This window comes from Tamandua tetradactyla, chromosome 4 (genome assembly GCF_023851605.1).
Source record: "Tamandua tetradactyla isolate mTamTet1 chromosome 4, mTamTet1.pri, whole genome shotgun sequence".
In the NCBI taxonomy this organism is placed as follows: domain Eukaryota; kingdom Metazoa; phylum Chordata; class Mammalia; order Pilosa; family Myrmecophagidae; genus Tamandua; species Tamandua tetradactyla.
This window is the reverse complement of record NC_135330.1, coordinates 57045435-57070841: the sequence shown is the minus strand read 5'-3', so window position 1 is coordinate 57070841 and position 25407 is coordinate 57045435. Positions and strand designations below refer to the sequence as shown.

General features: G+C 38.3%; 1 protein-coding gene across 5 annotated transcripts in view; it reads right to left on the bottom strand.

Moving 5' to 3' along the window:
* NR5A2 (nuclear receptor subfamily 5 group A member 2) overlaps positions 1-25407 on the bottom strand; it is a 144416-nt gene that overhangs the window by 41952 nt on the left and 77057 nt on the right. For all 5 annotated transcript variants that reach the window (XM_077157339.1, XM_077157340.1, XM_077157341.1 and 2 more), the window contains 2 exons: positions 22702-22821; positions 10838-10985 (listed from right to left, as the gene is read on the bottom strand). In XM_077157339.1, the coding sequence (XP_077013454.1) occupies positions 10838-10985; positions 22702-22821 (268 nt within the window). The remainder of the gene's footprint in view (positions 1-10837; positions 10986-22701; positions 22822-25407) is intronic.

Below are 25407 nucleotides of genomic sequence, written 5' to 3'. Positions count from 1 at the left end.
TGTGTGGGCTTGGGCACATTAGCCACACTCTCTGAGTCTACTGACTGTCTATAAAATTATTGTGAGGATAATTATAGGTAAAGCAGCCTTTAAAAATTAAAAAGTTCTGCATAGATGATAAGACTGATGCAATAAGGACTATTTTCTCTTAAGATGAATAGCAGAAGGAGATTATTTCAGGTATGATATTAATGCTTATATGTAGTGTTATACAAGATAGGACAAGATGATGGGATATAAAAAGAATGTGGTCATTCCCCATGGAAGGTTAGGCAGAATTGTCCATTTTGAGTTCAGCATTTTTACCCAGGTCACACTGACATTTACGAACGGCACAGAGCTCCGTGTTCTCCCAATGTGCTGCAAGAGTCGAGGGTGAGTGACTGTGAGGAGGTGCTGTCTTCCAAAGTTCAGTGTATTCAGGGTACAATATGCACAACTGAGCCTTACTGCACCAAAAGGTAATGCACATTCCTTACTGTTCTGGGAAATTACTCTTATACATCACAATGATGAGGTTTTTTCATTTAATTGAAAAGGCTGACCGAGAGGGGTCTGTCTAATTTAGAAAAAAATGCAAGAGCAGTTCAATAACTATTGATATCCCTATCTGTGCTCTTTTCCTGTGCACAGATTCAGGATATTTCAGTTCAAATCCTGCCTCTGCACGACCATGTACAAATTGCACAACCTTTGTTGGACTCGATTCCTTTATCTAGAAATGACAGGTGGTTAGAGAAGGCATTCTCCAGCTTTTCCTCTATGCTAACATTCTAGGATTTGGCCTTCCAGGGTTGAAGTCAAAGCTGCTGTCAAAAATCTGGGCTGGCCGGGGTGCGGTAGTTAGCTGAGGCTCCTGGAGGTGACCCCTTGCAGAATTTCCCAGCTCTTTTTTTTGCCTCTGATTGCTGTCAGATTTGAAAAGGCAAATGTGGGGTTAAAGTAGGTATTCTCATTGATTAAAAAACGGTTAAAGAGAATACAATGTGTGTGTAGAACACGCATTGCTTCTGTGGAAAAAAGGAACAGAAAAAATGAGACCAAAGAGAGAAGCAGTGGCAGACGATATAGTGTTGTATGGTGTGTTGTGTTTCGGATTCTTCAGTTGGTGTACCATACCTCAGAGATGCAAACTGTACTTCTCTTAGATATCAAGGAGTTTTCTTCTCTTCATAGAGTGTTAGTTACCAGTTTATACACTGCCTGGTACAATGCTTTGCACATAGTAGGCTTTCAATATACTTTGTGGAATTTAATTTTTTTTAAACCATGAAAGGCTGGTTTTGTATGATCTGTTTGGAATGTGACCCTCTTAACCAAACACAACCAGAGCTCAGGACTGGAAGCATCAGATTGTGTCAGTAAACCAGAGGGAAGATTTAAAGAGTGGCTCAGGTGTGGGTCACTGGTTTGCAACTTTTAGAATTGACCCTGAGGCCACGGGACACCCAGAGTTCACTAGCACAGGTCTGTTAACAGGTGAACCTCTTCTGTGCTTTATTCTGAGATTTTAACAGAGAGGATAGTGCTTATTAAAGCAGGGAGAAATGTAGACCAGCGCGCATAGCATCCTCATTTCATTTTTCCTGTTGGTTATTCCCAGTTTGCCAGGCAAATATGTCTTTGAAAAATCATTTCAATAACAACCATAGTTAGCAAAATGGCAATATTTATATTAACAACTAAAACTTGATAAATATTTCAGGCCTAAACTATTCAGAAATATGACTAAATAAGTGCTACTTAGGCAATTATATTCTAGTGCCAGCAGATAACAAATGATAATCACTTCTTCCATGGCTGTAAATACAAATTGATTAAGTCAAACTTAGAACTCCAAAATGAATTATATCTGGTCACTGCTAAACTGCTTTGCTCACTGAAAGAAAAAAAAAATTCACACAACACCTATTATACTGCATTTAATTAAGACAAGCATCAACTTTATGTGCCATTATTTGCTTCGGCCAAATCTCTATGGTGTAAATATTGAACAGTGGCATCTCTTGAATGCTAATCAATCTTTTCTAAATCTCAAACGATTGCATAAATTTTAGGAAATGCTTATTTGCCAGTGTGACTTCAGCTGCATAGATATTAGGGAAGTATTAGTATGAAGATATGTGCAGTTATTTAACAAGTGTCAAGTGAGTGTTTTTCTAAATTAGACGATCATGTGTGAAAGGGTAAAAACTGAGACTGAATGCTAATTGTAAAAAGAACCCTGGGATAGTTCTCTTGCTTCTTTAACTTCTTGAGGAATAATTTAGCCAATGTACTTGGGTAAAAATATGAGGCGAAGATATTGCATCACTAGTCTTTGAAGGCCTGTGTATGTCTGAGTACACGTACGTGAGGGTGTATAGTGTGTGAGTGAAGGTGTTCGTGTGTGAGGAGTGTGTGTGTGTGGTTGTGTGTGTTGCGTTTGTACATAATCATATTTAAAGGAAGGCTGTAATATGGCAAATATTGTGACTAGCCTCAAGAAGGACAACTACCACATAAAAGGGAAATGGTCTTTGGTGTTTCAAGACCATCTTTCACACAGATGCCACATAAGTAGAATTTTATGACATGCAGACTGCCTTGCTTGTTGCAGAATTAAATTAATATTCAGACACAGATTGTGATGCACTAATAAAAATTTTCACTAGTTTTCAACACTTTAAGATGCTTTTACAGCCCTCTTGGAGGAGCCAGTCAACTAAACAATGGGGATGAGCACTCTTGTTTCTCCTTCTGGGTTAGCTATTGATTGGTTTATAACAAACGATACACTCTGTGCTATCATTCTTTGATTTATAAAGTGGATGGTTGATTTTGCTTTAGGCACTGCAAACACAGAGTTGAATCACTGTGATCAAATTTCTCTGTTGGATTTAAAAAGGTTCTTGGATTAAATGTTGCAAAAAAACAAAGAGAATTCCTTCCCCCCCTCGTTTCTATTTCTTTGCTCTCTTATTTACCCCATACACAAGGGGGACACCCAAGCTGGTGCCAATAAACACAAGCCCAACAAGTATGGGGCTTCTCCTAAGGAGGTGGGCAGTACGCTCTCCTCTCCGAAGACGCGCTCTACAGTGTTTGCAGGGTACCCCGGAGGAGCCAAGGGGAGGGACCGGACTACCTGCGCCCCCAGACAGACTCCCTTGCGAGAGTTTAGAGCCTGGGAAGGGCTGCAGGCAGAGACCTGAGCACAGCCCCAGCCAGAACAGCTTTCCCAATCAGACAGCGCCTTCACTGGGCACATCGTCAGAGGACCCCAGGAAGTATTCCCTCCTCACAGAAGGCGGAAGAACATCCTTCTCATGATTGACACTGGAATGCCAGGCTGACAGCTGGACTTGGACTAGCAAACCAAAAAGCAGTTGAAGCAGCCACTTTGCACTCTCCTCTGCATGACTGTGGTGCTTTTCCCAGGGGTAGCAGACAACCGAGCAGACAGGATAAAGACGGGATGCACCGTGAAATCATTTCTCCTTATAGGAGAGCACAAGCCAACCTTGGTGGTGACTCCTCAGTTGTCTTTCCTATCAAGTAAAAAAGAAGGGATCTCCCTTAAAGAAAAATGTAACAGCTGTGTAGAAGGAGGGCTCATTTGAAGTGCCATGGTTTTCTGGGCTCTATTAGCAGGAGACTTTTGCATGATGCACTTAATGACTGAATGTTCACATTTCTACAAGTCCCTATTGTCTCTTGTTAAGTGAGATGTAAGATCAGTAGCTACTCTGCAACTCTGCCCATTGATAAAGCCTCACTTTCTCAATATATGCCTGATGCTACAATATAAGAGTATATACCTGATGCTACAATGTAAGACTAGTTCCTATATCACTTGTGCAATCGTCTTAAGCTCCGCAGAGGCTCTGGCTGGGCTTGGGTCACATGGGGACTGTCTCCCTTTTGGCATTTTGCTTGGCCAACGCTCTGTGGGAAGCTACAACAGAGCATCTTGGCCAGGTTCTGATATCAAAAGCCAAGAAGACAAATGGCATACCTGGGTAAAGGGAAAACAAGAGCTGTATCTTTCTTTAAATGCAGAAGGATTAATAGGCAAAATTCAAATAAGGAAAAATACCTGTCATATCAGCAGCTAAAGACTATTGGAAAACTAATCACTGCAAATCAATTTGCTTACCCAAATGAATAAAAGCATCCACATGTTATCAGCTAGTGAACATGGTGCAACTTTCTTTACTGTTTGATTATCATTCTTTTCCAATGTCAACAGCATTTTGCATGAGAAGTGTTACTATTGAACCCTTCAAGGAAGTTGAAGGCTCTACCTGAAGGTAGAATTTTCTAATTCACCCCCTACCCAGTAAGGAGCTTCACCTTTGGCTGCCTGAACTTTACAGACACCTTTGTTCTCTTTTTTCTACTTAAGGGTTTTGTGCCAAAGACCACCAAAGGGAAAGAGGATGACTATCAAGTTATTTTGATTAATTTTCTCCTTCTATTTATTTATTCTATTTATCTCCTTCTATTGCATATTAATTCATATGCAAAGGAGAAGGAATCTGTTTAGTTGCTATCTACCTTAAAGGAGATATCACAAAGAGTTAAGCAGTTGCTGGTACAAGTAATTAAAGTTATCATTCAGCTTCTTTAACTTCTAGTGAATGAACCACAGAAAACACCAAGCTTAAGCAGCAACGGTACACCCTATGGAGAAATTCTTCAGAGAGGGATGGACCAAGGTTTTGAAGCAAGTGCTTTCTACAAGTGCACTGATGCTCTGGAACCCAGAATTCACATGCAGATAACAAAACTTATGATATTTCAGAAACTAAGGGAAGTAAAAAGCTTTAAAACTATTCAGCATATTCAATAATGATTAGAAATGCATGTTAAAGCCGTCTCCTGTGTTTTCACCTGACAGAGGTTGGTTTCTTTTTGGTCTGTAATCTTTAGATGACTGCCCTAATTCCCTACATCATTCTAACTGTGCTGCATTAGCGAGTACGTTGTCTTTAAAAAATATGCTTGATGAGTTCAAATATCTCAGAAGAGGACAAGGTGCTGTAGCAGAGAAAGCAGTAACTGGCATTTGGAGTTGTTAGTTCCAGTCCTGGCTCTGTGCCTAAAGTGTTGGATAATTCAGCTAGTTTTGTTTTCTCATCTACAAAATGGGAGGGAGATGATCTCTTAAGCCCTTCCCTCTGTCAGGGAAACACTAAGCGATTTACCCATACGAAGATATTTCTTTGGTAATACTACCAAAGAAAGGTGTTACTGCTACTTCTTTCTATGGTTCATTTTGGTACATACTTTCTTAGTGTCACATTTTCAAAAAAGAACCTAAATATCTGTCCCTAGTAATGAATTCCATGTATTAATTTATATGCAAAGGAGAAGGAATCTGTTTAGTCGCTATCTACCTTAAAGTAACTCCTTTCATAATGTGAAGACGTATCTTTACTTTCCAAGGTAAGAAGGATGCCAAACCCACTAGTATTTACCCACAGGATCTATTTTCTAGCCTCCCCTTCTTCAATTATTCTTTTACTGTTTTTTTACTAATTTCTCCAACTTCCATTAGTTTTTTTTTAACCTAGAACTTGGGAAGAAAAGCATTCTTTCATTCATGAATGCAATAAATGTGTATTAAAAATCTACTAAATGTTGGGTAGTATGCTAGGGGCAAAACAGATATGCTTCTTGTGTTTATTACTTTGATAGCTAAAAAACCTTTACCTCACTGAACATACTAAAAAAACCATAGTGCTCCTTTTTGCTTAGTATTAATCTGGGGTAGTTTAAAACAGCCACAACAGACAAGAAGAAAACTCAGAGCCTTACCTGCTCTGTCTCAGAAATACCTCATTTACCCTTTCCAAATTAGGATTTTAAAGGCCTTTCACAATGTGAAGGTGCTACCCATCCATTTTTGAAAACTTTCCACCTTATTGATCCAGTTACTCAGATACCGTTTCATTTTGGGACATTTTCAGTAGTTGTCGGGATGATTGTTTAAATTTGAGAGACAGTGCTTAAATTCTGTAAGATAAAGGAGTTATGGTCTGACACTTTATGCCCTGCTGTCCCTGAGGATGACACAAACAATTCCTTAGTTGGTTTTGCTCTTGAACTATGCACTTCACATATTTGGTGCTTTGCCGTGAAAGACACTCAGATGGCAGTCTGAAGAGGCCATCTAACTTGCAGCGGGTTTCCTCTCTGTATCAGTTTGGTCACCCCCCCAAGGCAACCCAATCCATCCCCATCTTCATGGGGATGGATCTCCCCTGGGATGTGTGGTGGTCTAATCCATTGCCACATTCTCAATTTGGTGTGAAACAAAGAGCTATCATGATGAACAAAGAAACAAGTTTCTCCATTCATTTTACTGTAAACAGGATTCTTTCAATGCCAAGAAGAGGTTGTACACCATTCCTCAACTGTTGTTAGCAAATGTGCACTGAAAACCTGTGATCTTGCCTTTGCTTGGAACAAAGTTCACATGCATTTTCCACCTGGTTTTGGCTGTCAATATTCTTTTTAATCTTTCAGCAAGTTAGTTTTCCAGCTTTCCCAAGGAGCTTAAAAATAAAGAACTCCCCTCACAAATTAGGAGAACGTTAACTGATAACGGAAATAATTATAGGATGAGTTCTTTGGAAAAGCTAGTCTCAGAAAACTAACCTGCATTTGAGATATGACTTTGCAGCTAAATTATCTCCCATAATATTTCACAAACTAGTCTGGTGAAAGTTTGCTTCAATTTTAAAACCAAGTAAGTCTACTTATACATCCATTTAATCAGAAAATATTTCCTAAGTACATACTCTGTAGCAGGAAATGTACTAGGAACCTGGGGTACAGAGAAAATTAAAGCAATTTCTAGCTCACATTGAGACTCAGGCTACAGCACTGAATTCTACTGCCCAGAAGCACTTGTGGAGGCAGAACAGAGCCTTCTACCCATTTCAATGGATTTAGAAAGCATGCGACTTAAAGAGATTGAAGCAAAAATATCAGCCACTTTTTACGTCGGGGAGATCCCCTCAAGGAGAATAACAACCTCTTCAACTCAGCTGAATATAAGAAATGCTTTCAGAAACATTGGCTAATTAGAGAAGAGAATAATTTACAACAAATCAAGGACATTTGTTAGGGGAAATAGGATGTAATATGAATCTAATACTTTCTCTTGCCCCTTGGGATATAACAAGAGTCTGGCAGTATCCAGCCACTGAGTCTCCAGGCCAAGAAAATTCAAAGACCGGAGAACCTTGGTTGGCACATTCTGGTCACTTGTTACTTCGACACTTAAGCCATATTAATATTCCTGATAGGCTTGAAAACATAATGACATAATTCAGGATGCTGCAGTTGAAAATCAGGTGATCAGCTCTACATTTGTTTTCTTGAGATACAGTTTATGGGAATTCTCCTTGTCTTTGGAATGCATGTCATATAGATATTATTTATCATGACCTTATTCATTTCTTCCTCTGTGGGATTAATTTCTGTATTGGTTGGGGACAGACACCAAATTTCCTTCCATCACTCACTATAATTCATTTTATAAGATGATGGGGGGACAAGCCAATAAACAGACATTAAAAATTTTATTTTAGCCTCTCTGGGATCATTAATTTTAACTGGCCAACTTAGAATATCTCTTTATCTGCCAAGTCATCAGTGGGCTCAAATTATATCACCGCATAGTTAGGCCAAAAATGCGAGTATTTAACAAGATTTTAAAGAAATTACAGCTAGCAGAGATTGGGCCTCCAGAGTCTATTACATCACATACACATACACAAAAGCACCTTTTTTCGATCAGTTGAATAAATTGATGTCCACTCATGCATACAACATGCAAGAGGGAAAGTCAGGCAGAACCCAGAACAATTTTAGTGTTTCCTTCACCTACTTTTGTTTTTCAGTCCCTTATCATTAGCTTTTCATGGAATCAGCTTTAGTGAATAATTACTTTTAGAAGGCAGATGGTTGCTACTGGCACTTGCTTTTACTCAACTGATCAGCTATGGCTTCTAAGATTTTTCTCTTCTCATTAAAGCACCCAGAAACCCGAGACACATGCCAAACTTCTCCCTCTCAACTCTGTCACAGCCTGTTGTCTGCATCTCTATAACTTGCTCACCCCACCACCACACACACACAATTCCTGTCACCACCAGGGTCCTTCATTGTATTGCCTGGAATATTAGAAGCACCTTTGAACAGATTACTGCTTTGCACCTCCCCAATCCACTTTCTACATGGCCCACCAGTCATCTTTCCAAAAGGCAAATCAATTCAAATTATCCACCCACCCACCCCTTTAAAAATGCTGCTCTACTTCCTAATTGCTTACAAAAGAATGACCATAGCATGCACTTTTGCATACCTCTGTATCTCCAGTGGCTACTGAGGGTGTGGCGCATACAAAATATTCTGTTAGTATTTGTCAAATGATTGTATCTGAGGCCTTCCATGAGCAGGCTCTCACCTACCTCTCCAGCCATATCTGCTACTTCCCTTAAGCCTTACTGATCTACCTGCATTGGCCTCGCTCCCTCTTGCCTCCTCCTTTTTGCTACTTCCATTCTTCCATCCAGGAATGCTGCAACTGCTCAGGCTCATACCCCACCTTCTGTCACTAACTAAAAAACATTCCATTAAATGAGACTAATGCTGAAGACTTTTCTCAACACAGCCCCAGGCCTCTGACCAGACTACAGATTTCTTATGTCTCCCTCAGGCTCTGGGCTGGGCTGGGCTGAGAGCACATCTGGTTTCAGACCTAGAGGGCTCAAGGCTCATAAGGGTTTAGGATCACAGGTCATGTCTCAGGACTTGGGTTGGGCTTTCAAGGGTGGCCCTGGTATGATTTCATACCAGATGTTAGGGGGTTACCCTGGGTACCTAAAAATTGATTGCCCATATACCTCAATAAAGTTATAAAATTTAAAGAGACAGATTACCCATTATTTCAGGGTGGGGTGGGGGTAGTTTTCTATTCATAAACTGGAGACTACATGAACTTTTTATTGCCAGTTATGCTCTTCCTGCTTCTTTAAACATAATTCTTGGTCAAAACTCTGCTTCTAACCTGATAGCCATGCTTTACTTTCTCCATTAAAAAATAAAAAGACATGGCTCTAAGGGACATTTAAACTAGCCATTCACTGGTGCCCTAGGCTCCTAACACAGTGGACACGCTTATTAAACAGAGAGGTGAGTTCTGGTGGAAGCATGACTCAGTTGTTCAAGAAGGTAATTTGTGAAGGTCAAAGATTGAAAGCACTTCACATCACACTCTTCCCCACAGTATTGGCAGCGAATACAATAATCTTGTAAAATAAGTCAAACCATTTGGTAAATGTGTCCATCTTCAAACGTGATACAGTTATTCAACTAATTTAAAGTCCATAGAAGTGAGATGACTCTATTTAAATATTTTATCACTGAAACCCTATAAGGCCCCTTACATGTAACCCATATTAACTTAATCAGTGATCAAATGTACTAGTTGAAAAGACCTTGCCATTGCCAGAATAATTTGTGAGATTACAGCAAGTAAACGTATACTCTCTTCTTCTCAACTTTCTAAAAACTGTGCTTGGATAAAGGATGTAGACTAGACTAGAACTTTCCTACTTATTGTGGTTAACACAGAAACCACACAGGATTCAGCCCTGGCATTGTAAACCTTTGAACACTACATCTATAAAATTCTGCTGTCTTTTTAAATTTTCAGTAACATTTCTTTTTGCTATATTTATCACATTTTCCAAAATATGAAAAAGCTCTTTTTGTTTTAAATGTTGAGTACATGTGAAAAATTAACTCCGGTTATATTACTTCAAACTATTCCTTTATTAGCAACAGTTGTGCAGTGTTGTCAAGAAGAATTTCAAAACTAAAGTACCAAATTTGGAGAGTAGACACATCTGTTTTACTTTGCAGTTTGTTTTATTGTTTTATTTTTTAGAATATGAACTCACAACCATCTTATAGCTGAAGAATAAGAAAAAACATATGTTGGTATATCTGATTTCTGCATTTTTTTTTCATTCAGGGGAAGTTGCCTCCCTCAGCTGCTTGCCAATAAGTAATAAATGAACCTGGCAAAAAGTTTATTTAAGTTGACTTTATTTAGCCAACAAAATGCAGAAATCAAGTAAGGGACAGTCAGAAAAATCTGTTTCTTTGAAGTCAATAAAAATCCATCTCCTTAATCCTTTTTTTATTCCAAGCAGGGTGATTTTTCTCAACTGATTCACTGTGAACCTTGATTTAGCTAATCTGTCTTGCTTAGTTATCCTTCTTCTCCAAAGTTTTCCTAAAGGAGCATCCTTTCCCCTTGACAACCATCATCTTTTATACTTGCATTGCTGTCCATGGATATAAATAGCCTCTAGTTAATTCTGATAGAGAGTTAAGAAACAGGTTTTTAATTATTATACACATTTTAGAAGAATAAAAACAGCAGTACGCAGCAAGCTGAAACAAAAGACAAACAGAAATGATCCATGGTAGAGAGAAGGCCAAAATTTGATAACATATGGTTTTCCTAAGCAGTCTCAAGTAAGCCTTCCATCAAAGCTTTATATGACTGCTGCTTACCTGCCCATTAAGGAAAAAAAATGCAGGATCCCAATATAATAATTCCTTTTTCATATCTCAACCCATCAGCTAAAAGGTTATGAAGCATGTAAAAATATGTATGAAAATAGATTTACATTTGAAGCTTTCATGATTTGAGAAGAAGGGCATCATCTCTTGGTACAACAAAAACACATACTGACTTCAAGACATTCAAAGTTTGGCATCATTCAGTGACCTTTGGTTGCACATAGTATGAGAGAAAAAGATTCCTTACCTAAACTAAAAAGCACCAAGAATTTCAGACACACAAACTCTCGTTGATCAAACTGTAGGGAACGAAGCTTTGCCACTAACTCCTGTGCATGACTCATGAGGTTGCTGAGGGTGGTGCCAGCTTGAGATGCTATTATGGAGTAGTCCACCTGCAACACAGAACCAAGGTTTTAAGGACTGTCAGAATCAGAAATATATTTTATTTGAGATTTTTTAAAGAGTTATGGGTGAAATCAGATTCCAGTACAAGTTCATAACAGAGAAAACTTTCCTCATAGAAGTACTTTGAGATACCTAAAACATATCAATTATTCTGATAAATCTAATTATTTGCTAAGTTTTATAGGGAGTGGTTTTTAACCCCATAATTTTATAGGGATGTGTATCTTTTTTGGTTATGAATGTTCATTATCAAATAAGATTCAAAATGTATCTCTCATAAATAAGTTTAAAGAAAAATATGCTGTGCATACAAGTTTAATCCAGGGCAGTGTTCTACGTATACACAACTTCGTTAACTAAATCATGAGGAAAACAAAGGCAAAGATATATTTCTTTTTGTATTTAGATGCTACATTTGAAAGTATTTATGGTTCAAGATTGCATGCTTGTGGATGAGAATATTTTAAATTACTCTAGTTTGCTGCTTCCTAAAATACTATGTGGTAAGACTACTACATATTTTCAGATGATTACTAATACATTTCTCTCTAAAGACAGCAGTATCTTACATATAATTCCTTGGCTTAGAAAACAACAGAAGCTTATTTCCTTTTTCATTAGAAAAAAAAAGGACTATGAGGCACTGATCTTAGATTATTCATGGGGACATAAGTTCAGTTTATAATAATAAGTTAAGATGTCGGGATGACTGTCAGTGGTAGTACTAGGTTTTGCTGCTGCGATTGCAGCAATAATGAGAAAGCCCAGTTGGTACCTGGTGCTCCCATCCTTCTTTTACTAGAGAGCTCTCAGGCAACTAGATACTCTTTTAGGTGCATTTAATATTTGCAGCAGCAGCAAATTTGTCTGGGAGGCAAGTCCTCATCTGCCACTCACCCAGAGCAGACTGTATTAAATTTTTATATTTATTGACATTTCATTACCATAATTGACTGCACTTGCTTCTCTAGTAGAAGGCACAGGGCTGCCTCCTAAGCAGGAGAACTAGTCCCTTGAGTGGTATTTGCAATTAAAAACAAGGCAGAATGGATTTTTTTTTATTGTGTAAATATGATGAGTTGAATTTTCAGCTTTAACTAGAGAATACTGGGTATACACAAGTCTTTTTCAAGAGTGAGAAAAATTATGAGTCAGTGGAAAGACGACCCCCAAAGGTGTCAATCAGTTTATATAAAGTCAACTATGCATGAAAAAGCCACAATTAATGCGTGTTCTAGGAAAGCTCTCACATCAGGCACAGTGCTGTTCTACCTGCTTTGTCCATATGCTGGTGTCTGTCCACTAAATTTAAACATCAAATGTTCTAACAGCGCCTTTGGTTTCTGGTTCAGAATGTGTGAAAGAAAGGGTCAGTACACTGGCAACGTGAACCCTGAGCTGGAAGTAGAGAGGGTAAACAGTTCAAATCTGAGGAGCACAAATGATGATTTCACCAGCACACAAGGTGATTTACTAAATATCATTTCCCCAGTTCTCTTACAGGTGAACTTTCTACTCTAAAGTTCTTCTTACCTACGTGCTGTACCCGAACTCTAAATCCTACAAAAACTGTATATGGTATAACTATTCCAGAGAATAATAATATAAATCCTACGGAAACAAATGGGACAGATGAATGAATGATAACCAGAAGGCCCTGTGGGGTGGCAGACGTTGAGGAAGCCTGGGGCCAGATGGAAGATATGGGCAACTCTGCCTCTTAGGAACAGTGGACCTTGATCAAATGAGTAAAATCTCCATCCCTTAGTTTCCTCGACTTTAACTAAGGCAGTCAAGTTAGATGATAACATGATAACTTTTCTGTGACTATTAAGAAATGACCTTAGTTGGGACAATAATATCAATTAAAGTTTGGGATCTGTTGTTGAATGCACTGCTGTTGTAACTTAACACATGCATTGTACATTTTAATAAAAATCATTGGCTAAGCCTTAAGCTAAATCTGAAAGGCCATACTAAAATAAAACACAAATATGTTGGTATTAAGTTTTTTATTATTAAGATAGGGTTAATTAAATTTTGATGTGTGTACTTCCAATAGATTTGCAATAAATTCAAATACTAGAACCTTATACTTGAAAGTGTAGTACATTATAACTGAAAGTACCCAAACAATTATTTTTCAATTATTAACCTAGGGTTAATTAAATTTTCATGTAAGTGTAGTTCTAACAGTATGCAATATTAAGTTCAAAGTTTAGAACATCATACTTGAAAATGCAATATGTTACCACTGAGAGAATCTAAATTGTTCATAAGTTTATATATTTAGTGAGAGACCTTCAGTGAGATGGAGGACCTCAGGAAATCAATTGGCATACCAACAACTTTATAGCTTACATTTATTTACATGCTAATTTGAAAGCTCAAACATGCTTATTAAATGGGAGTTCAGATAACATTTCATTCAAGGATAATTTATCAAATTGCACAGCTCTGAAGGAGGATAAGTGATTTATTCCTATAACAGCACAGAAATCTGCAACTTCCTAACATTTTATGACAAACATAATTATATTTTCATTGTTGAATGCAGAGTTTGTGCTCATTCCAGGAGCAGCTGGCCTTGTCTTTTATGTACTTAGTAAAATTAATTTATTGCTCTCTTACATGTAATCTTTGTGCCATTAAATTCAAGGAAGATATCGAAGAAATACTTTAAGCTGATGTCCCCTTTGAATAAATATCCCTCATCATGAAGGTAGAAACAGTTTCAGCTAAATTGCCTTTAGTTTTAATAGCTGAAATTTTGATGACTTGTATTTTGTAAGATGCCTGTCATTTTAATATGATACACAATAATAGAAGATAATGAATAAGTTGCCAGTAGACCTTTCCCTGAGGAAGATGTTACAGTGGCTGTTAATTAGCTACAATATGCAAATACTAACACTGATTCCACTTCAAAGTACTCTATTGTTATTTTATATATACATAACACATATATTTGTGTGTACGTATTTTGAAAATATTGAGAGAAATGAATTCTTGTCAAAATTATGAGGTGCCAAATGGGTAGTGATTAATTTGGCAATGCTTAATATTACTGGCAATCATCCTTTCTTTTCTATTATTGCAATACTATGCTTAATCAGGTTATTGCACATACTTTTATGTAGATGCCTGATTAAAAGACATAGCTAAAACCTAACAGCTAATTTTAGGGCTAAGTAAGAAATTTGCTGTGAAACACTGAATCATCATTTCAAGACTAGGAATCTGGGCCCTGGGCCGCACTTTGCGGTGAGATTATTTCAATTACTCTAGTTCTGAATAAACTTCGAGGGCACTCAATTCAGCAAACATTTACTGGGCAAACGCGATGTGCTGGGCGATAGTCACTGGGCTTAAGGAAAACGTTGTGCTGTTTATCTCATTTTATTCTTTTCGAGTTCCAAGTGCTATTTCTCTGGGAATTCCCTTGATTTTGAATTCAGTGTAATCTTTTTTCTTCCTGTGCTGTAATAAATCCACCGCATTATTTACAGTCCGCTGCTTTCAGTAGGAAAAAGCCAAAAGGCTGGGCCGTGGAGCATCCGGCCAGCAGAGCTTGTCCAGCAGGGTCACCCTAGAGCCGTGGGTGGACGGATGCTACCTACATGCTTCGGCATGACACAAAATTGCGGCGGGAGGGTCTCCTGTGCGTCAAGGCCTCGCCCCCCACCCTGATATTGTTGACTGAAGCACATTTAACGTTACTGTATACTAATTTAAAAATACTCAGAATACAATTTTTCAGTTGTTCTAGAAGTAAGCATCATGGGGCAGTTGAGGAAATTGTAAAAACTGAACCTAGACATTTACAATGAGTGATTTGGGAGGGCTGCATTCCTTCCAGCTGAGGATGTAAAAGGTAACAGGTTTAGTCAAAGTTTTGATTCACGATTCCTTGTCACTGCTTCTCTAACCGTGGAAGGATTCTTTCAATACGGGTCTCTGGCTCATCTTGCACAGCCCAGTACTGCCACACGCCCTCTCTTTATGGGTGAGGCACTTCCTGGTAGCAGTTGAATCATCTGGAGAACTCGGATTCCCTCCCACTTCCTCCTGAGCCTTCCTCGCACCTTGCAGCTTATCTGCACCGGCATCGGGGCTCACCTAAGTGCACGGAGCAAAGCACCACGCAAAGGTCAGTCTTTACAATCATTAATTAGATGGATGAATCTTATCACCTTTGTTGTTACTGAGTGCAGGACTGTGTCTTAATATTTTTCTTATTCCTCACTTTGATTTCCCTTCATTTATCGGGTCTTTAGAAATATTTTAACCAAATCAATAAAGTTATTCATACTGATTATGTATGTTGAATGGCATGATCAAAAGTTAAGAATGTTTGTGTTTGGTGTTTTTTGGTATCTTAAAAAATAAATAAATAAAATAAATAAATAAATAAAGTTATTCGTTTCTTATGGGTCAGTGCCAAGCTGCCAGTAGGGGAATTCTGCATATTTTATTGGATTAATGCCATTTAAATTTTCTCCATAATATCAACACCATGACCTTGATACAATGCATCAGGGAAGCAGATTTATATCATTGTTTCAAAGTTCATACTCTTCACAAATCCATGGCAGTAGGTCAATATGTCTCTGGCAGATGAATTATTTCTATTTTGAAAAGTAAGAAAAACACTCACTTCAAAGATGTTTTTCCAAAGATCAGAAGAGAACTCAACAAAAGTAGTTGACTCAGAGTGATGGGATTATGAGTCCTTTTTTTTTTTTCTTAACATGAAATAACACTTTTTTTTTTTTTAACAATAAGTAACAATCACATTAACATTACTTCTAGAGAGTGCAAGGGTGGTTCAGTGGTAGAATTCTTGCCTGCCATGCGGGAGACCTGGGTTCGATTCCCGGTCCATGCACCTCCCCCAAAACAAACAAACAAAGGACAAAATAACAAAAAAATTCAACCAAGGTGCTGCAATAATGAGCTACTCACGTGGAAAAATAATGAATATGTGACTCTCACGTACAGCATACAAAAAAAATTACTTCTAGATGATTTGTCTATTTGTTAATGTGCTTAAAGTACCACACCAAGAATAAATAAATAAATAAAAATAAAGCTTTATCTATTTAGGTTCAATAAAAAGAAAAATGAATTTGTTTAGTTTGGAAGTTCCATAGGGGCTGTTGTGCCCTGAAACTACATGTGAAGACCAAATTAACAGAAAAGCAGTATGGCCTGTTGATAAAGAACACAAACCCTATTCTACAGCTTCTTAGCTATGCAAACTACTCAATCTCTCTTTGCCTCAGTTTCCTCAACAACAAAAAGGAAGATAATAACATTAGTACTGTCTTAATAGGATTGAATAAGGATTAAATTAGCTAAATAGGAAGTACTTACATGAGTGCCTGAAACATATAATAGTAATAACTAAATTTGATAGCACTTACTGTATGTATAGTGTAGTAAATCTATAAATGTCAGCTGTTTGTCAATTTTGGTGGCTTCTGATTTTCATATCAGCCCTTTTTTTTTTGCATGGGCAGGCACCGGGAATGGAGCCCAGGTCTGCAGCATGGCAGGCGAGAACTCTGCCACTGAGCCACTGCGGCCTGCCCCACATTAGAACTTTACAACACTATTTCCTGTGATTATTACAATTCTCTGAAATGGATACCATTATAGGTCCCACTGCACAGGCAAGGACCCTAGAAGTCTAGAGGTACAGAAATTTACTTGCTCAGGATTACCAAGCTAGTAAATTTTGGGGTGGGGATATAAATCCAGGCTTTTTTTGCCTCTAAACTTCATGTTCCTGACCACTCCATCAGGCCCCTTATTTATCTTACTCACTCACAAATAACATTTCCAACCAGAGAGCAAGCAGTCTGCACTAGTCATGAAAACAGACTCTGCCCCAAGTTCAATTGTTACGAGACTGTAAACACAGCAAGGAGGAAGCAATTCTCCGTTTTGTTTTTTTGTTTTCTTTACCTACTACCTCATTTTCCTTTTTTAAAAAATAATTTCTTTCCACCAGAATATTACCCTGCTCTTGCTAATTTCCTGTCCTCGTTTTCACTATCTTCATAAAATCAAATAATGTATTATTGTTTTTGAACAACAATTTAGGTTTCCCCTGCCTTGCAATCATGTAAGTGTTTACCGTTGTAAGAAAATTATACTTAAACATTTCAGATGTCTTCTTAGGCCAAAAGAGAAGTACATGTCTACGGCAGTAAAAAGACAAGTTTATGGCTGTAAAGCCATTGTTAGTATTCCAGCCCCGAGTTAGCAAGTTCGGAGTTATGAGAGGGACTGGATTGGACTGGGAGCTCGATGGCGACCATCCCTCAGGCCTCAGGTCTAATTCAGTCTGTTTTAGGTAGCCAACCAGGTAAGAGATACGATAGTTCTCCGTTAGTACTATCAGCTAATACTGACGGGTCTAACATATTCGGCTTTATAATAGGTGGGGATGTAAAATAAGTATGTATATGATCTTGTCTTAAAATATCTTTCTCATTCAGTTAGAAAGGTCCTAGATTAGGAAATGTCATTCTCTGTAGCACTTTTTTGCTTTCAACCCATGAAAGCACAGGAAGTTCAGAGACATATTCAAAATGTTTGGGTCCAATCTATTCCACAAAAGAAAAATTAAAAGCTTTCCCGTAATATCACTAAATACAAATGTCCAACTATAATTAATCATTATTAGGCTATTCACCTGGATTGCATGGAAAAGGGGAAGAAAGGGTTTGACAGAAATATGGCTCGCTTTGAAAAGGGTGTCCTAGAAGAGCCCGGGCTGCAGGAACGGCGTAAAGAAAAGGCTTGTCCATCACCAGGAGTCGCTTATTGAGTTTTAGCGGCAAATCACACGGTAGCAAGAATTCATAAAACTCACCTTCTATTCCTTGACTATCCTTGATTTTGAAAATAAGAGAAGCAAGAAAAACACTGTCTCTACTTTTTACCTAGTAATTACCTTTGCACAGGGGCAGCACTTAAGGTCAAATGGAATGTAAAATGAAGAGTATTTCTAAAAAGCATAAATGGAAATGCTGTGAGAAAGAACGTCAGAGACCAATCTAATTTTTGAAACTCAGGAGGAAATGAAATAAAATTAATTTGTGGTCTGAGTCTTTCATTCTAATGCAACTCCCAATTGGGGTTGTGGGAGGTGAGGGCTAGCTGAGGGACAAACATCCAGTGGTGACACTCTGAAAATGGGTACATTCCTTCCAAAGACCTGGGTCACAGGATGAAATGTCTATCAATACTTTGAAAACACAGGAAGTCAAACCAATTGAGGCTTTATTTGCTCATATAGAAAGCTTCTCTCATGAGAGGGGCAGAAAGTAGGGACAAGATAGTGATTGAGATGGTGGAATTGATCCAAGGTGCAAAAAATGCTGAAATAGTGCTTGCCTTTAATTTGATTGGGAAAATGTGATTTATTAATAATACAGCAAATGGTGTGGAGACAGACTTTCATTTTCCAATATGCACTGCTGTGGTTTCACAGCACATAAACATTTATGGCGGGATGTAAAAGATCATGGTGCCTGAGAACTGAAGTTACCACTGCTGAACAAAGCAGTGATGCCTGGAATAGGTATGGCCCAGTGGATTAAAGGAATCATTATGTTCCATGCATTTATTTTAATAACACATTCACTTATAGAATATAGAGTAAGAAATGGGAGGGACATGACAAAATCCTACCAAGCGTTAGGTCCATTAAGCAGTATTTTTCTTCCCTCAAATACCCAAAGACCCCTTTAAGTCTTTGCTCCACTGTCACCTTCTCAATAAGGCCAACACGGGCCATTCCTATTTAACACTGCAATACATAAGTCCTATTTTGCCAGGTTCCTTCTCTTTTTCCCCTTTTATTCAATAGCATTTTGTCTTCTAACATGTTAAAGATTTGTTTATTAGGATTACTGCTTATTATCTACTTCCCCGGCTACAATGCAAATCCATCAGGGCAGAAAACTTTTTCAGTTTTGTTTACTTATATATGCCAAAGCCCCAGAACAGGCACAAAATAGGATGCTTAGTAAATATCTCATTGAATGAATGAGTATCTATTCAGCAAGTAATAAGACTTAATCATTTTTTGCCTTCCTTTTGAATGATGATTGGCTCTATAAAACTAAAATTCCTGTCCCTTTTTACTTGCTTGCCTTTATGCCAATTTTTTTTCAATATTTTTTATTGTGAGATATTGCATATACGCAAAAAAAAGCAATAAACTTTTCAGTACATTTTAACAAGTAGTTGTAGAACAAATTTCAAAGTATGGTATGGTTCCCCAATTGCAGATATTTCCTTCCAGTTGTTCCAAGATACTGGAGACTTAAAAAGAAATATCAATTTAATGATTCAGTAGTCATATTTATTTGTTAAATCCTGTCTTCTCTGTTACACTCCTCCTTTTCATTTGATCCTTCTCTCAATCTTTAGGGATAGTTGACAATGATCATTCTAATTTCTTCATGTTGAAAGTGGGTGCCGACATTATGGGGTAGGGGGATGCAGCTGGTTGATGCTGTTACAGAAATTGGTACCTCTGGGTTTCAGGCTTATCTGGCCCAGGAACAATCTGGAGGTTTTAGGTTTCTAAAAATAAACTTAGTGAGTGAAACTTTTCTATATAGAGCCCTAGGTATTCTGTCGGGTTTTCAGGAATACTGTTGGTTGGGGCTTGGCATCCCCTGGCATTTTACAACATTGATCTGAAGCTTGCAAAAGAGTAACCTCCAGAATAGCCTCTCAATATTTGTATGTCAAATATTTTGATTACCTGTGATATTTGAATCAGACTCTTCTACCAATGCTTCTAAAACGGTAAGGATAACCGTTAGCTGATGAGGTTGAACTCCAACGCAAGGGAATAGATAGAGTGAAGGTGATTCCCTAGTGGGTCTAGAAGTAATATTGCCATATTGAAGATGGACAAGTTTGAGAGGGGTTGTATAGACTTGTGTCCCACTGACTCCCTAGAAATATGAATGAGTTCTTGGAAGAATTACTTTAAAGGGCGGGCTATGGTGGCTCAGCAGGCAGGAATGCTTGCCTGTGATTGCGGACGACCCAGGTTGGATTCCCGGTGCCTGCCCATGTAAAAAAAAAAAAAAAAATTACTTTAAAGATACCATTCAAAGATACAAGTGTTTAAGTCCAGGGGAAGAACTGCTATTGCATGCTATGAGCTATGTTTGAAAGGAAACCATCAGCACTACCACAGCAACAGCAGAGGTAAATAATGGGGTGAGGGACAAGAGTTAAGAGGAGGTTTAGATTTCCTATTTGGTGAGGGTGTGTTTATCAGTTTTCTGCCTCTTGGGAACAATGAAATTATCTAAAATTGAGAATGTTGATGGACTGTGGACTTTGGGCCCTCTACATGATGCTCTATGAATGCAGGTGGCTGAAGGATGCACTGACAGAGACATAGAATGGCGAATTCTATGTGTACTTGTGAACGAAGGAACAATGCTGTGAGGCATGCAACAATGTGAAAATGAACATGTGGGACAAAATAAGCCAGAAACAAAAAAACCAGAATGGTATGGTCACCTTTAGAAAATGCTTATAAGAAAGCAGGGGCCTAGACTATAAGCTTTTAGAGCAGACACATTAAGTCCGGAGTGATGATTATTATTTCTGGATTTTGACTTTAAGAAGCTGTTTTATACATATAACCTGATATTTAGAGATAAAAATGAAACTGAACAGGTTGGGGTTAAAGTAATTCAGAACATAGAGGTAAGGAAGAGAGTGTCTATATTTTAGAACCACACATACTCTTTGAGACCAATGGAAGAAAGATTTATTTGGTGTGGAACTGAAATTTTCTGTAGTGCATAATCTAATTCAACCTATCTGTATAACTCATTTGAACAACTGAAACACAGGGAGCACAGAATGAGAAAGTGATCCTTTAATCCTGTATAGATTATTGTAATGCCCAGATAGATCCTAGAGTTTATTAACCAGATAATCAAAAAGTATTGGCAAAGTCCCCTGAGGGAGGGGAGAAAGACAATGGAACTCTTTAACCTTACCATCAGGGAATCCCCTGAATACTGTGTCAAACTTTAGGGACATCCAAATCAATAGGCCATGCCCTTGATCGTGAGGCTTACTCTTGTGAAGCTTATGTAGGTAGCAGAGAAGCTTAGACTACCTATAGGCATGCCTAAGAGTTACTTCTGGAGGACCTCTGGTGTTGCTCAGATGTGACCTCAGTCTCTCTAAACCCAACTCTGCAAGTGAAATCATTGCCCTTCCCCCTACATGGGACATGACATCCAAGGGTGAAAGACTCCCTGGCAACGTGGGAGAGAGGAATCCTAGGGATAAATCCAGATCTGGCACCGTGGGGTCCACAATTACATCCTGTCCAAATGGGGGAAATGAAGTGTAATTAATAAAGTATCAGGGGCAGAGAAAGTTCAAATAGAGTCGAGAGGATACTCTGGAGGTTGCTCTTACGCAATTTTCAGGTAGACCTTGCTACCTACCATAACCTACCAGCCCTCAACCAGGACCATTCCAGCCAATCCTAAAGAACATCTAGGGCAATTTATAAGATTCCACAAAGGTTCCAGGCACTAGAACAACTTGCCAGAAACCTACAACCTCCATATGGGTCCCTGGTCCAGATAAGTCTGGAAACCTAGCCCAGCTTCTCCAGAACATCAGATAGTTCCATCTCCCTACCCCATATAAGTGACAGACCCTTCCAAAATATCAAAAATTTAGAATCGCCATAGCCCAAACAACCATAAAGAAAGGTATGGAAAGATCAAAGGTGATGGTGGAATTATACATAGAAGATAGGACTTAACAAATGAATACGAATGCTGAATCATTAAACTGATATCTCTTTTAGTCTCCAGTATTTTAGAACAGCTGGAAGTAAAAACCTAAAATTGTGAAATTGCAACCCATGTCAAAATCTGAAATATGTTCTACGACTAATTGTGGTGCTGGGCTTGGAAATTTATAGCTTTTTTGTGTATACGTTATTGGTCACAAAAAAAGAAGGTAAAAAAGTTGATTGTGATAAGTTAAGCCCTCTAGCCTCCTTTATTCTGGAGCAGCTAGAAGGAAAAATATGAAAGGATCATATGGTAGCCCATGACAAACTCTGGGATCTGTCCTGTAACCACTTTTTTTTTTTTTTCATGGGCAGGCACCGGGAATTGAACCCAGGTCTCCAGCATAGCAGGTGAGAATTCTGCTTGCTGAGCCACTGTGGACTGCCCTGTAACCACTTTTTGAAGAGTGTTTTGAAAACTATTGCTTTTTTAATTTCTTTGCTTTGTATATAAAAAAAAGTTAAAAAAAAAAAAAAAAACGGTAAGGATTCCACAATTTATAAGGTTTTAAAATAGCTAACAAGCAAGGTAGGTTAATGCAGAAGCTGAAGGAAAAAAACTCTAGCTCTGATTTAGCGATTGTTCTGACCCTTCAAAGCAGAACTTTCAAACCCAGCAGACGGAGAGCACCAGGATGCTTATGATTCTGTTTGCTTTTACAAGTTAAACTATAATCATCAGAGCAGGCCCAGAGTGCACCAAGTCATCTTTTCTAAATTATTTGTAGCCAATCTCTCCTTTTCAAAGCATAAAAGTGCTTCTGACCTAGTTAAGTTCCTGCCATGCTGACCATGCTTAATAAAAAGACACTTCCGGTGGTTTCTATACTCACTTGTTGCCCAGTAACCAAGAAGATTGATCCTTCTTTTCCATGTACCACTTGTCGATAAATGTGGTCAAGAATTAAGAGCTCACTCCAGCAGTTCTGCAGCAGCTTCATTTGGTCATCGACCTGTAAAAGAAATAGAAAAAAATGACACTTTCATTAACTACTTCTCTGTTTTTTGCATTATCTCCTGTGTGAGGGAACTAACTGTAAGCAAGGAAGTCTCCACCAGTGGTCACCAAAGCACACATGCTCAGGACTTACATCACTGCCCCTGAAAATCATTTTTTCATTTTGACTAAAATAGTTTTTAGGTCATGTATAAATACTTAAGCGAAGTATTTATGATCAATGAGCTGCTAGGAAAAGGCACTCCGTTAGATTGGTCTATCTAACATTAATATGTATTAGGGTTTGCTTGTGGGAGGTGCAGGCGCCTCTGACTGTCCTAAGAGGACCCCATTAGGATGACCCCAAAGAGCCTGTGTTTATATATCTAGGGGGTAATACATGGAAGTGAAGATGAAATAGTAAATTGGTATTACCAAGCTGCCAAGCTGAGAAAATTTACATAACAGAAAATTAGCGTGACAGCCCAGATGACTTAGGAGATAGAGGCACAGTGCCCCTCTCTGTTATCAGTGTTAATCCAAATTGTGCAAACTCTGAACAGAGCAATTACCATGTCTGGGTGCTTTATGATTTGGACAATTTCCCCACAAATTCTCTAAGCATCAGTTACCTTGTCTGAAAAATGACCCAAGAGCTGTACCTACCTCACTGGATTGCTTTGAGGATGAAAACGAAAAGTGCTGACTCATAATGGCCATTTTATGCTTGGCAACCATCTTGCCCTCTTGGGGACAGCATTCCTCCACGGCAGGACCACACCTACCTCACGTACAGTCTGTATCCCCATTACCCAGGTGTGGAGAATGTATTGATCATTTCTCTTGCTACAGTTTACTCTTTATTTTGCAATGTAGATCACCAAAAAACCTTGGTGTCCTACCCAAATACAGAGACCATGTTTAGATGCACACTATGCATTAATAAAAATAATATCTATCATTTATAACACGTTGAATAGTTTGTAAGAGGTTTTGTGTATTATTTCAGATTTGATTCACAGAACATGCCTTTGAAGTTAACAGAACTATTATCATATTCAATTTACAGATGAGGAAATGGGGACTCAAGAAGTTAAGTGGCATGTCTAAGGGGTTCCCTTTTCTGTCCCCAAGTCATTTCAAAAGGTATTAGAATTCTCTAAACTAAATTAATTTAATTCACTTTAACATATTTGCACTTAAACTGTCATCCAGTGGGCTCTGGATAGTTGAGTGATTCTATGTGAAGGCATTTCTACTCTCAGGAAGTTGCTGCTGCTATATTAGTGGTGATAAGAGCTCGTGGCTGTCTTATTTCCTTGAATCCAGAACACAGCAAATGTGGTCATGAAGGCACTGAAATTAGAGTTCAAATAAGGATTCAAGGCACAGATTATACTTTCTGGATGTGAAAGCCTGACCAAGCCACTTAATTCTCTAAACCTTATTTTCTCAGCTGAAAAACAGGCAAGGGAGATCTTACAAGGATGAAATTAGACAGTAGATTGGAAAGCTCTTTGTAAAGTAAAACACGGTGCAAAAATGACAAAACAACCACGAATAGAAGACGCCCCACTGGAAGTCTACATATAAACTCTGCTTCGAAGGACAAAAAGCAATTGTAAAGATGGAAGAAATAATCAGGCTTGGGAATCAGGAAAAGCCATACCCAAATACATCTCCATCAGGAATATTTCAAACGAAGAAGTCTGTTCTGACCAAAAGAATTCATTCATTAAGTAAATAGATAGTTTTGAGAGCCTATAATTTGGTGGGCATAAGTGTTAGCTCCTGGGATATAATGGTGAACAAAGTAAATTAAGTCTTTGTGAAAATCATTCTTGAGGGGACAATGTTCACCCAAACACCACGTAGTGTTCTAGTTAAGAGTAGGAGTTCACATTCTTCTGGTGGAAAATCTCCAGTGCTGGGGAGTATTACAAGTCAGGCTGTAGACTGCAGCTTATGTAAACCCACCTAGGTGTTCTCTGCAAACAGCTGACACAGGAGTCATGGTCAAATGTCCTAGCAACATACACGTCCTTATACCCAGAGCAGATTCCAGGAATCCTCTCTCTCAGATGCTCGGGCGATTTCAAAACAAGATGCACTTTGCTCTTCAAGGTTTTATTACATCCTCATCCTAGTAAATACACTCTCACCATCTTATTGTAAATGTATCAGTCTATGATGGGAATTTGGTTCCATCATGCCCTTTTGTGTGTGTGTGTGTGAGATATACAGCTTTAGTTATTTATTTAGCATTTTTTTCAGGACGGTCCGAAATATTGAACTTTGAGATTCTCTCCTCAGAAATAATTTTAATCAGGCCTGTTAATGTTGTATATAATTTCAAGATGGGTGGTGGAATATAGACTTCCAAATTTCATTTATGGACCCCCAAAGGAGATTTCAGGCTTAAGAAACTATTTTCAGAGCAGGAAAATTTATTACGCCCATTTTGCAGGCAGAAAGATTAAAGGACTAATAGATGCTCACTGCCCTCATGGAAAAGAAGAGGTAAGTGGAAAAAAAAGACTATATTTCCTGGAACCATCTCGTTAAGGGGCCCATCCTCTTTATTTGCATTTGGTGGTCCCCA